Source organism: Hypanus sabinus, chromosome 12 (genome assembly GCF_030144855.1).
Source record: "Hypanus sabinus isolate sHypSab1 chromosome 12, sHypSab1.hap1, whole genome shotgun sequence".
NCBI classification, from domain to species: Eukaryota; Metazoa; Chordata; class Chondrichthyes; order Myliobatiformes; family Dasyatidae; genus Hypanus; species Hypanus sabinus.
In genome coordinates, this window is record NC_082717.1 from 26,152,808 (window position 1) to 26,167,194 (window position 14,387).

At 39.1% G+C, this 14,387-nt stretch overlaps 1 protein-coding gene across 1 annotated transcript in view; it reads left to right on the forward strand.

The window, feature by feature from the left end:
• Positions 1-2,386: 2,386 nt before the first annotated feature.
• The window catches only part of LOC132403322 (WD repeat-containing protein 64-like), a 129,568-nt gene continuing 117,567 nt past the window's right edge, over positions 2,387-14,387 (forward strand). The window contains exons 1-3 of the mRNA XM_059986773.1: positions 2,387-2,537; positions 6,033-6,163; positions 12,088-12,181. Of these exons, the coding sequence (XP_059842756.1) occupies positions 2,387-2,537; positions 6,033-6,163; positions 12,088-12,181 (376 nt within the window). The remainder of the gene's footprint in view (positions 2,538-6,032; positions 6,164-12,087; positions 12,182-14,387) is intronic.

The window sequence follows — 14,387 nt, forward strand, 5'->3', positions numbered from 1 at the left end:
GTTTCAATTTGACGACCTTTCATAGGAACTGTCTAATCATAAAAAGTCTGAATTAAACAGTATATTGAAAATTTAAATTACTGGATCCAATGACATTTTGTGGTCATTTTTCAAAAAATATTACTTACAGAAACACCATATATTTATATATCCTGACAAAAGTATAAAAAATATTTAGATCTAAACAAAATAATGATGCACACATGAAACAAAGTACACCAGAAATTATGAACTGTAAAGCACATTATATAAATCCTAAAGGCATTTGGTGGTGGTTATGTATCAGATGGTTAAACAACTAATCTATAAAAACTATATCATCAGCAATGCAGGCTTCTGATGCTGCAACAAAAATGATCAGCTTGGATTAAATGCTCAAGCCACCAGTGTAGATTTAAGATCTGGGTTTAGCCACAGACACTGATTAGATGCTACGCAGATGAAATGTAACTGCAATAGAGGAGCAAGCCTTAGATATCAATCAATGGCGATCATATCAGTAAAGCTCTGCTTTGAAATACAGGCTGTGAGGACGAGCAGACACAAAGCAGATAACATGATTATACTGTGGTGTCTATTTTTTCAAATGTTTCAGCATCTCATCAATTGGCAGAACAGAGCATTTGAAGTTTCGCCATGAATTGATTTGTAACCACATAGCATGAATGATTTATTTTAAACTCTGAATTTTCCAGCTTGATCACTAGTCAGTGAAAGAAAGTTTCTACCAGTGAAATATTCTTTCATGAGCTTACAATGTTTTAATTCTACTAACTGATGTTACTACGGAGTTGGAGGTGACCTTTTTAACCACAGTGATTATTATTCCAGGTATTCAGGTTTAGAAAATGTTATACAATATAATTAACTCTTCATTGTTTTATACCAGAATTATTATAACATGAAATCTTTAAATATTAAGTTTTACAATAACTTATTTTCATTATTTTGGGAGTTTGGTGTAATTCTGCATTTAGAGAAACATTTGCTTATTATGGCAGAATATTTGCTTTACGGTCATTGCCACATCATTATGTTGGCTATTTATCAATGGACTAGGTTAGGTAATTCACTATGCAGCTCATAATTAATTAACTCTTGTCTCTGCACTAACAATGATGTAACTATGTTGACCCAGGACGATAACTTAAAACATGGATTCTACTATTCCCTCTGTGTTACTAGTCACTCAGACCACTGCTACAATTTATAACACCAAAATAGAGATCTCCCATTGGCCAGACCATCAGTCCTTTCTTTTCCCAGCCCTTGACATGGAGGTTCTTCCTTGTGATAGTTAGTCTCCAGACCTTTTTCCCCTTTGCATTTGAAGCTCCTTAATTTTAAACACTTTTATCAGTTCAAATGTTGCCCTTCAATCTTGTTGGCTTGAGGTAATCTGACTGACCTGTCAGATCCCCATTGGATGTAGTCCAAGGGCTACACAACCCCATGCCCTGGGTGGGTTCTTCTGTCCTACTGAACTCTGGTTCAAACCAGGTGTCCCAGACACTGGGAGATAATGCAATTACTTCTGCAAATTTGCCATTGTACACAATGCACAGCTTATCTGAGAATGATCTGAGCTTTCGCAGGTCAGTAGCAGAAATTCCTTGCATCCCCATTCAATTGCTCTGATTAAGTTATCCCTGAGCAAGAATCAGCTCGTCAAAAAGTTCCACAAAATTGAGGTTACAGAGTAGCTTCACAAAAAGGCAGCTTCCAATTCATGGCAGAAAAACAGTTGGTTTGTCTGCTTGACTGTCCTTGACCCATATGAGTTTGGTGATTTCTTCCATATTTCAATGCCTTCATGCCAACATTTAGGAGAGTGGTGGAAAATTTAGGGGAGATTTCAGAGGCATATTTTGTACATGAGAGTGGTGGTATAGGTGGTTACATTATGGATATTTAAGAGACTCTTTGATGCGCTCATGGATGAAAGAAAAATGGAGGATAATGGACGAGATTGATCGCAGAGTAGGTTAAAAGGCCAGTACAACACCTTCACTGTGTAGACTGTGTTGGGCTTCTGCATTAGACACAATATTATGGATGAGAGTCTTTTTAAGGGGGTAATGTTGATGAGCATCCACCAAGTTAGCCTCAGCCTTCCATTCCTTGCCTATTGACACAATGTCACAATGGCACTGATGTCATGGCTGGTGCTGATGTGACAATTGACAGGACAAGTTGCCATATAATTAGTTGCCAGGGAAACAGCACAGCCTTCACCTGGTCATGGCTGTCCCCAGATCTTCGGCATTCATAATTCCATTTCCCAACATTGCACTTAGCCCACACAGCGGGCAGGGAGTTTGCTGAAATCTTACAGTTTCAGGACGTTTTTTTAAAGGCAAAGGGCATTTGAAACTTTCAGGTACTAATGTCGGTGGAGAGATTTACAAGCCAGGATCTGGAAGACCCGTTTGTTTTGCCCACATTCAAGGAGCGAGTGGACAGCTTCTACCAAATGATGGCGGTGATGGTGCAGAATATAAAAGACAGTGAAAACATTAAAAAGATGGCAGATTTTGGTGAGCATTTCTACACAGCCACAATGAAGGCCTTTTGATTAGATTGGTGCAAACTTAGCTGCTTATTTATTATCACTGAAAATTTCTATTTTCTACAAATAAATGCTGAGGTCAACATTTTGCGATTGAATTGCTTGATTTTGTAGATTATCTTCAGTGGTGCTAAGTTGATGTATTTCATGGCTCTTCGCCAAGTGTAGCCATGTCTTACGCACTTTTTGAGTTGGCTGAGGTAATCTTTTCCTTTTTTTGTGTCTTTATGACTTAGCTAATCCCTGGCCTTTACTATTCTTTGCCGGCAGTTCTAGGAAAGAGGTTGACATTTTAAAGATTTTTTTAAATTCTGTATATTTCTTGTTTATTTTTTCAAATGAACTCCATCATTAAATTCACATAATTTAAGAGTGGGACCAAATAAACAATGAATGGTTTGCAACACAGTCACATGAAGCACCTGAAACTGATGACTTTCATTTACAGCTATAAGAAATAATATAATGTTAATAATATTTTGATTATCATGGTGTTTTGAAATAGACAGTGATGCTTTGCTAAAATGAAATTTTACTGTCCAATATTGAATTGAGTCACAGAGTCATGTAGTCTATTCTTCTCAGTGACCCTCTTTAGATCTGACATCTTCAGTGCTTATATCTATTAATCCCTACCCCCTTAAAGGATTGAGTTAAATTCAGGCCAATTAATTCCACTCATGAAGTGAAGTCTAACCTGGCCAAATATGAGATGTTGCACCTTGGTAGGTCAAAAGTAAAGAGACAGTACACTGTGAAGCATGAGAAACAGAAGGATTTTGAGGTCCAAGTTCATAGCTCCCTGAAAATGTCAACATCGGTTGATATGATGGTTAAGAAGGCACTGGCAAGGTAGCCTTCATTAGTCGAGAAATTGAGTTCAAAAGTCAGAAACTTATATTGAAACTGGTCAGAGAGTGAGCTCAGATAGCCACATGATTGTGAGGAAAATAGAAGGATATAGACATTCTATAGCCAGAAGAAATTAGTTTAGTTGGCCATTTGATTACTAATTTTATTTGCTTTGCACAACATTGTTCCTGCGCTGAGCTGTTCAATGTTCTCTCCCCCTGTAACCTTTGACACTCTGACTAATCAAGAACCTATAAACCTCTGTTTTAAATATACTTCATGATTTGGCTTCCACAGCCATCCGTGGCAATAAATTCCACAGATTCACCACCATCGGCCTGAAAAAATTTGTCCTCATCTCTGTTCTAAAGGGACATCCTTAGAGTCATAGGACACTACAGTAAGTAAACAGGTCCTTTATCCCATCTAGTCAATGTCGAAATATTAATCTGCACCAGTACCATATCCCATCATATTCCTCCAATCTATGTACCTATCCAAATTTTGCTTAAGCGTTGAAATCAAACCTGCATCCACCACTTCAACTGGCAGTTCATTCCACACTCTCATCACCCTCTGAGCAAAGAAGTTCACTCTCATGTTCCCCTTAAACATATCACCTTTCACCCTTAACCAATGACCTCTAGTTCTAGTCTCATCCAATCTCAGTGCAAAAAAGCCGGCTTGCATTTGTATTCACTCGTAATTTTGTATACCTCTATCGCCCCTCATTCTCCTATTCTAGGGGATAAAATCCTAACCTATTCAACCTTTCCCTATAACTCAGGCCCTCAAGACTTGGTAAGACCCTTGTCAGCTTTCTCTGCACTCTTTCAATCTTATTGCCATCTCTCCTGTAGGTAGGTGACCAAAACTGGACACAAAACTCCAAATTAAGCCTCACCAATGTCTTGTGCATCTTCAACATAGCATTGTAACTCTATGAAGCCCAACGTGCCAAAAGGTTTATTTACAACCTTATCTACCTGTAACATCACTTTCAAAGAACTACGTATGGATCTATATTCCCAGATCCTTTTGTTCTTCTACACTTCTCAATGGCCTACCCTGGTTTTCCTTCCCAAAGTGCAGCACATCACACTCTATTTGCTTGTAAAATTCTGTTTGCCTTTTTTCAGCCCATTTTTCCAGCTGGTCCATATCCCACTGCAAGCTTCCTCACTGTCCACTTCACCCCCAATCTTGGTGTCATCTGCAGATTTGCTTATCTAGTTTACTACATTATCTTCCAGACGACAAACACCAACATACGCAGAAATGATCCCCGCAGCACGCCACTAGATACAGGCCTCTAGTCAGAGAGACAACCATTTGCTACCACTCCCTGGCTTCTCCTGTGAAACTAATGTCTAATCCAATTTATTACCTCATGTTGAATGCCAGCTTAACAAATTTAATTTCCTAGAATTGTTTGGTAAATATCTTTGAAAAATAAAATTGCACCATATCAAAGGTGAACAGGGTGACAGGCTGATAAGCAATTTGGATAATGGATACAGACACCCCACTCCCACACTAGCCTGTTGCCTTCTACTTCCTGTACTGCCAGGGTGAAACCATTCCAAATCAGGTGAACTGCATCTTCATATTCCATTTGGGTAGTCTACAACTTGACAGGAAAAGCACTAAATTCTCTCATTTCAGGTAAACTGCACCCCACGCTTTCTGTTCCAATTTTTTTCCTTCTGATCCATGTTAATCCTCTCACGTGTGCAATTCTTTCCATCCACACAACGTTGCCTAGTATCTTCTCCACCTAGTTAAGTGTGCTTAGTAGCCACACACTCAACACTGTCAGTTTCCTACCCTCTGCCCCTACTTTTCTCATCTGTCACGATTCCTCTTTTATCTGGTTCCACTCAATGTCTTCCTTTATTATCGGATTCCATTGTCTGCAACCCTTCATTGGCTCCAATAATCACATCCAGCCTCTTGTTTCTGCTTCCATTCTCCCCTCTTTATCCTTGCTCCATCTGCCCATCCTCTATTTCTTCACCTCCCTATCTCCCCTCTACACTATTTAGGGTCTCAACTCATAATGTTGCCTCCACTGCTGCTGCATGACCTGCTGAGTTCCTTACAAAGTTTGTTTCTTTGTTCATTAATACAGCAGTTTATCCTCTATCATCATTCTTCATTCTGTGCTGTCACCCATCAGTTTCATGATTCATTATGTGCCATGTCATAAGACGTGGGCGATCATGGTCTTTCCATGACCATGATTATTCTTGGCAAATTTTTCTATAGAAGTGGTTTTCCATTGCCTTCTTTCGAGCAGTGCCTTTACAAGACGAGTGACCGATCCCCGCTATTATCAATACACTTCAAAGATTGTCTGCCTGGCGTCAGTGGTAGCATAAGCAGCATTTGAGATATGCATCAGCTACCTAAAGTATGTTATGCTTTAAACTTTCCCTTTCTCATGAAACTTAATAAATATGACCTCTGTTTTATTCCACAGTTCCTTCATGACCTACTTAATATTTCTGATATTTTCTGTGCTTTTATGTCAAGCATACAAAATCATTCATGTGAAATATATTTATGTATGAATATATGTTTCAGTGTACTTATTTAATTTTCTTACTAGACCCAATGACATATGATCAGTTTCATGATGCAGTTCAATATCTCTTCAATGACGAATTGAAAAGTGAATCTGTAAAAGGTGTTTTTAAGAAGATTAGTAGCCATTTGGATGCACTTGTTGACTGGACTGAAGTAAGTTTTATGACAATACTTTTTGTAATGAAGAACATTTTTATTTTTATACTATTATGCAAGTGTATATTTTGTTTCATTACATTAGGGTAATTATATTTAATCTCAAAATGTCAGGTTCAGCTGTCTTAGAAACATAGGAAACCTACTGCACAACACAGGCCCTTCGGCCCACAAGGCTGTGCTGAATATGTCCTAACTTTAGAAATTACCTAGGGTTACCCGTAGCCCTCTATTTTTCTAAGCTCCATGTACCTATCCAGGAGTCCCATGAAAGATCCTATCACAACTTGATGAAGATTACTTAATGAAAAGGATGGACACTGATATTTAAATAATGCAATATTGGCATTATTCAGATTTTGTAGTATACTTTGTGGCTATGTTAATGTGTGCACCATATAAACATCTAATGTAAGATCCTTGGAAAAACATAGGATAGAAAGAGATATTGACTTGTCCAATGAGAACATACAATGTTGACTCCAATGTTAACTGGGCTTGGGCTGAAGCTCAGTTAATATCAAGCTGTTTAAAATGATTTTATTTATTTCTGTAATTTATAACTTGCTCTAGCTATCTTTAATGTTGTATGTGATTGTCCATTTTTGTTTTGAACTTGAAATATTTATATGAAATAAAGATTTCATAATAAACTTCATTTTATTTTAGACTAATGATTATTAATATTTGTGGATTTAATATACTATTTTTTATTATTGTCTGAAATAATGGCAAATACTTTCCTCTGAAATTTTCTCACAGAAATTAACTTATATATAATTAAACAGTGTGTCTGTTTTAATGTTTCTGTTTTTTTTTTCATTTGTTTCACAGAGTGGATTCATTATTCACTTCAAGAATTTTATTTTGCAATTAAAAGAACTGCTTAGTAATTTCCTAATGATTCACTGGTAAATATCTTCTGACCTTTTTTAAAAAAGGGGTAGGTGTTGTGTTTGGTCACTGGCTGCGATGTTCAAACCAACCTCTGGAACAAAGGCAGCCTATTTATTCTGAAGTCTATAAGACTATAAAGCAATAAGGTATAAGAGCGGAATTTGGCCATTTGGCCCATCGAGTCTACTCCACTATTCCGCCATGACTGATTTATTATCCCTCTCACCCCTATTCTCCTGCCTCCTTCCCATAACCTTTGATATCCTTACTAATCAAGAACCTGTCAACCTCCACTTTAAATATATCCATTGACTTGTTCTCCACTGCCATATGTGACAATGAATACCACAGATTCAACATTCTTTGGCTGAAGAAATTGCACCTCATCTCTTCTCTAAAGGACATCCTTCTATGCTCATGGTGTGTTCTTTGGTGCGAGACTCACCGACTATGGGACACATTCACTCCATATCCACTTCATCTACGTTGTTCAATATTTGATAAAATACTATGAGATCCCCTATTATCCTCCGGTGAGTACAGGCCCAGAGCCATTTAAAAGCTCCTCATACATTAACTCTTGTATTCCCAGAATCATTCTTGTGACCCTCTCCAATATCAGCACATCCGTTCTTAGATAAGGAACCAAAAACTGCCGGTAATGTTACAAGTGAGATCTGACCAATGCCTTATAAGACCTCTGCATTACATCCTTCTTTTATATTTTAGTTATCTCGAAATGAGTGCTAACATTACAATTATCTTCCTTAACACTGACTGAAATTGTAAGTTAACATTTAGGGAATCCTGCAAAGGAACACCCAATTCCCTGTCCACCTCTGATTTCTGAATTTTATCCCCATTTAGAATATAGTTTGCACCTTTATTCCTTCTGCCAAAATGCATGATCATACACTTTCCTACACAATTTTCCACCTGTCACTTCTTTGCTCATTATCCTAAACTGTATTAAGTTCTTTTTACAGACTCCCTGCTTCCTGAACACTACATGCACCTCCACGTATCTTGGGATCGTCCACAAATTAAGCCATAAAGCCATCAATTCTGTCATTCAAATCTCTGATGTATAATGTGAAAGGAAGCAGTCCCCAAACTGACCCATCTGGAAAAGCTCCCTTTGTTCCCAAATACAAGAAGATTTGCAGATGCTGGAAATCCACGCAAAACACAGAATGCTGGAGGAACTCGTCAGGCCAAGCAGCATCTATGGAAAAGAGTAAACAGTTGATGTCTGGGGCCGAAACCTTTCACCAGGACTGGAAAGATAGATGACAAGTCAGAGCAAGAAAGTGGGGAGGAGGACATACAAGGTGGTAGGTGATAGGTGAAAGCAGGCGAGGGGGAGTTGTGAAGTAATGAGCTGGGAAATTGATTGGTGAAAGCAATAAAGGGCTGGAACAGGGGGAATTGATTGGAAAGGATAGAAGATCATGGAAGAAAGGGTTGGGAAAGGAGCACAGAGGAAGGTGATCGGCAGGTAAGGAGGTAAGGTGAGAGGGGGAAATGGGAATGGTGAAGGGGGGAGCAATTACCAAAAGTTTGAGAAATCGATGTTCATGCCATCAGATTGGAGGCTTCTTATACTGAAGGAGTGAGGTTAGAATTGGAGAGAGGAATCTTCTCCTGTCTTCAACGCTCCTCCTCTTCCTGAACACCCCACTCTGGTCTTCTTCCTGCTCTGGATCTTTTCATTGCTAACTGCCAATGAGGCATCAACTGTCTCGACTTTACCACTCTGCTTTCCAATTCTAACCTCACTCCTTCCAAATGCTCTGATCTCCACTCTCTCTACACTAATCTTAACCACACTATCAAACACACAGATAATGGAGCTGTAGTAGTCTGGCGGACTTATCTTGTTGAGGCCAGGTGACAACTTTCAGATACCTCCTCTTACTTGCCCCGTGAACCAGGATCCCACAAAGGAGTACAAGGCCATTTTCACCCACATCATCAGTGACCTTATTAACTCTGGAGATCTACCATCCTCTGTCATCAATCTCATAGTTCCCTTACCCCGCACCTCCCATTTCTACCTCCTACCCACAAATCTGCCTGTCCAGATAGAATCATTGTCTCTGCATGTTCCTGTACCATGAAATTTATAGTTGCATATCTTGATTCTGTTTCATCCCCCCGGTTCAGTCCCTGCATCTATGACTCTTCACACACTTTGGATGTTTCAATGTCTTCAAGTTTCCATGACCCAATCTTCTCATTTTCACCATGAGTGTCTAGTCCCTATATCTCCCCATCCAGCATCAGGGGGGCCTCAAAGCTTTCTGCTTCGTTCTAGACAACAGACCCAATCTTATCCTCTCCACTATCATTCTCACTCTCAATAATTTCTCCTTCAGCTCCTCCCACTTCCTTCAAACAAAAGGTGTAGCCATAGGCACTCACGTGGGCCCTAGCTATCCCTGTTTTTTTTTTTCATCTACATGGAACAATTTATGTTTCAAGCCTATACCAGTATCACTCTACAACTTTTCCTGTCGTATATCAACAACTGCATTGGTGTTGCTTCCTGCACCCATGCTGAGCTTGTTGATTTCATGAACTTTGCCTACAACTTCCAACCTGCTCTCAAATTTACCTGGTTCATTTCCAACACCTCCCTCTCTTTCTCCATCTCTCTGTCTCTAGATTTGATTTGTCTACTGATATCTTTTATAAACCTACTGATTCTCTCAGCTATCTGGACTAAACCACTTCCCACCCTGTCACTTGTAAAAATGCCAACCTGTTCTGTCATTTCCTCTAACTGCTGCATCAGCTCTCAAAATTAGTCTTTTCATTCCAGAACCAATGAGGTGGTCCTCCTTCACCAAAGAAAGGGGCTTTCCTTCCTCAACCATCAGTGCTGCCCTCACTTGCATCTCTTCCATTTTGTGCACATTTTCCCTCTTCCCATCTTCCCATCACCACACAGGCGATAGCTTCCTCTTGTCCTCACCTACAACTCCAATAACCTCCACACCCAGCACATAATTCTCTGTAACTTCTGCCATCTCCAATGGAGTCCCACCACCAAGCTCATCTTTCTCTCTATCCCCACCTTCTGCTTTCCGCAGAGAGCACTCCCTATGCAACTCCCTTGACAATTTGTTGCTCCCCACTGACCTCCCTCCTGGTACTTATCCTTGCAAGTGGAACAAGTGCTACACCTGCCCCTACACACAGTCCCTCACCTCTATTCAGGGCCCCAAATGTCCTTCCAGGTGAGGCAACACTTCACCTGCAAGTATGTTGGGGTCATCTAGAGTATCCAGTACTTCTAGTGGGCCCTCCTGTATATTGGTGAGATTGGGAGACTGCTTCACCGAGAAACTACGCTCCATCTGCCAGACAAAGCGGGATCTCTTGGTGGCCGCCCATTTCAATTCTACTTCTCATACTTCCAGTGATGGTCCCCCACCTTTATCATTCCTCCATTCCCACATCCCTCTCTCATCTTATCTCCTCACCTGCCCATCACCTCCCTCTGTGCTCCTTCCCCTTCCCTTTCTCCCATGACCTTCTGTCCTCTCCTATCAGATTCCCTCTTCTCCAGTCCTTTATCTTTCACCAATCAACTTCCCTGTTCTTTATTTCTCCAGGTTTCACCTATTACCTACCACCTTGTACTTCTTCCTCCCCTCCCCTCATCTTCTTCACTCTGACTTCTCATCTTATTTCCAGTCCAGATGAAGGGACTGGGCCTGAAATTTTGACTGTTTATTCTTTTCCGTAGATGCTGCCTGCCCCCCTGACTTCCTCCAGCAATTTTTGTGTGTCCCTTTATTCCTACTCTTTGCCAGTCAGCCAGTCATCTATCCATCCTCGTATCCTACCTTTTATCTTGTTTAACAGCCTCAAGTGCGGTATCTTGTCAAAGGCCTTCTGAAAATCCAAGTAAACAATGTTCAGAGATTATCCTCTGTCCATCCTGACTTTTAGTTCCTCAAAGAAATCCAACAAATTTGATATGCAAGATTTCCGCTTTTAAAAGAAGAACAATTTTGGCCTATTTCATCACATGCCTCCAAGTACCCTGAAGCCTCATCCTTAATAATTGATTACAACATCTTCCTAGCCATTGAAGTCAGTCTAACCGGCCTATAATTGCCTGATTTTGCCTCCCGCCCAGCATAAAGAGTGCAGTGACATTTACAATTTTCTATCATTGGGAACCATTCCAGAATCTAGTGACTTTTGAAAGATCACTACCAATGCCTCAACAATCTCTTCAGCTACTGCTTTCCTTTCAGAACCCTGGGCTGTAGTCCATCTGTTCCAGGTGACGTACCTATCTTCAGAACTTTCAGCTTTTCAAGCACCTTTTCCTTAATGGCAAATACACTCAGTTCTGCCACCTAGCAATCTCAAATTGCTGGCATTCTCCTGATGTCTTCCTCAGTGAAGAATACAGTAATGCAAAATATATTAAGTTCTTTGGTCATTTCTTTGTCTCCCTTTACTACATCTCTAGCATCATTTTCCAGTGGTCCAATATCCACTCGTCACCTCTCTTTTAGTCTTTATGTATCTGATAAAACTTTTGATATCCTCTTTTATATTACTGGCTAGCTTATTTTCATATTTCATCTTTTCTCATTATTTTATTTAATTGCCTTCTGTTGGTTTATAAAAGCTTCTAAATCCTTGAAGTTCCCACTAAGCCATGGTGATTAATGGATGGGAATTGAATTTTGTGTGCTATCTGATCCTGGTGAATACATGCAGGTTAAGCATTTCATTAAATCTGAACTTGTTTTTCAGTAATGTGCAATTTAGCGCCGATCTCTCCATAATAATCTTTTGATTACAGTTTGCAGCTAGTACAGCTATGAATAACATTGACTCTCGATAATGCAGAGAAAGTTTATTGAATATTGTTACGATTGAACCTGATTAGGATTTAGAGGACTTGTCGTTTTGTTAGAAATAAAATGTTATAATTATATTATAATAATAATGAAATTTATAAGAAAAATGTTTTATCTGTATTGATTTTTTTGCAGCTTTTTGGGTATTTTCCATCTGAAGGACAGGATATCATGAAAGAAATACCAGTATTTTTGCTTCCAAGGCGACAATGTGTTGAATTGAGAGAAGGTAATGCAAAGGATTTCAACATAATTCTTAGTTATTAGTTATCTAGTAGTTAATTATTTAAAGTATTTAATCACTGTTGACAAATAATGCTATGCAACTCTGTATCTTGCCTTCCAGGTGGTAGAATAGGTTAGTACAGTGGATTCCAGTTAATTCCACCATTGGTTAATTGGGGAAGCTACCTATTTGGGACAATTTTTAAAGAATAAAAAATAATTGATAAAATAGCCGGCATTCACTTTGTCTATTTGGGACATTATGTTGCTTACTTGGGACAGGAAACTGTTGCTGAACAGTTTCTAACTAGTGTCAGTTGAGTGGACTCATGTAGCTTTTGGATACTACACCGTGCTTAGAGTGAACAATTTTCAAATAACTTCAGTTATGCGTGTTTATGTTCAAAAAGCAATGATTCTTCTCCCTGATAGTTGGCGAGAAATGAGCAGTAAGACAATTCAGAATTTTTTTTTTGCTCAATGCATTTTCAAGCATTGAGGCTTGGAGATTCCAGAAATGGCAGGAAGTGAAAACAAAACAATTTCACTACTTCCATAAGTTAGGAGCCATGCAGAATTAGAAGGCATCGACAATCAACTTGAATGTTACAATGAAGATTGAAGTTTTGGAGGATGCAATAGTTGAAAGCTTTGTATGTAGGCAGTCCATTATTGTGCTGATTTTGTTAAGCTACATTCAATCAAAAGAACATGACACCGTACACTGGATGAATTCCTCCCTTGATAACTATTAGGAACTATTGCACAGTTTTATAGTATTGTATTTGCATGATAGTGTTCTAATCTGTTCTGTATTTCATTTAAATATATAACTTGTTGCTCAGTTAAATGATACTATGCCTTTTTTTAATACCTTTTTAATTATTTTCATGAAAATTTGTTTAGTTGGGGCAGGCATTTAATTGGGCCTAAATGTATTGGTCCTGATATGTCTCTATTAACCAGAATCCACTTTATTAAGATAATAGTGAGGTATCAATGGTGAGCTTTGTGTTACATTGTATGCAAAAATCAAATTCTTAAAATAAGCGTGGAGAGAGTCCTATAGAAAGGGTGGAATGTCAGTTCTGGTTGGGTGGATCTTTTTAGTGTAGCAGACTTAACTCTGGTGTGCCATTGAAGTATCTGTTCGAGATTTCCTCACCAGTTAAGAGAAGCAGTCATGAAGCTGGTGAATTCTCAGCAATACCAATGGTGCACATTCAATGTGTTTGCTTCTATGGGATATTTCAGTATTGCCAATGAAAGAGGAACGTGAGCAGTAGGTATGTCAAACTTTTCCTTCCTGTCTAGGTGACATTGTGGAGGACTTGGGGAGATGGGAAGAATAAGCCTATAGTTGTTTGGCCTGGCTGTAGAAGGCAGCAGTAAGAAATGTTCTTTTGTTTCTAGATTGGGAACTGTAAGCTGCCTAATGGCCTCATTAGATCAGTTGTGTGGTCTGTGATTTGTACACACCCATGACACATGTGGAGCATGTACAGATGATGTGAAATGCTACTGTGAAATTGATTCACGGATATGCAATTAACACCATGGAAAACAGATTTTAAAACAGATTTAAACTATGCAGCTTCACAATACAAAGGGTTGTCAATAACTTGTAGCATTTTGTGGGGATTACCAGTATGGGAGCTCATTGCATTCACCGAAGACAAAGACTGCAGTTAGAGGAATTGGGTCATTCCTGATCCTGGTGTATTTGCCCTGTTGTTTGAGAGAGGGGGATTAGCTGATGATTGCGCAATGTGGCAATGGCAATAACCGACAAGGAAAAACCTGGCTATTTCTCCCTGACAATCAATGTCATTATCATCACTGAATCCTCCATTATCAAAATCCTAAGGGTTAAATTTATCAGACTTTGAACTGGAATGGCCATATGGAAAATCCTGGCAATTCTGGGCAAAGTTTCTCACTCACTGCATGTCACCTTGGCTGAGCAGAGGAGTACCCTTAGTAACTGACTAAGGCAACTATGCTCCAAAGAGAGCTACATGAAGTCCCTCTTACCCTCGGCTATTTGGCTTTATAATAAGTCAACCTATAGAAAGGGAAATTATGAACCCCTTCTGTTAGATTGTTTGAGGTAACTTATTTTTTTATCTGTTCTTACTTCTCTTCTAATATTTGTATATTTGTGCACTTGTAACGCTACTGTGACACTGCAATTTCATAGTAACATAGAA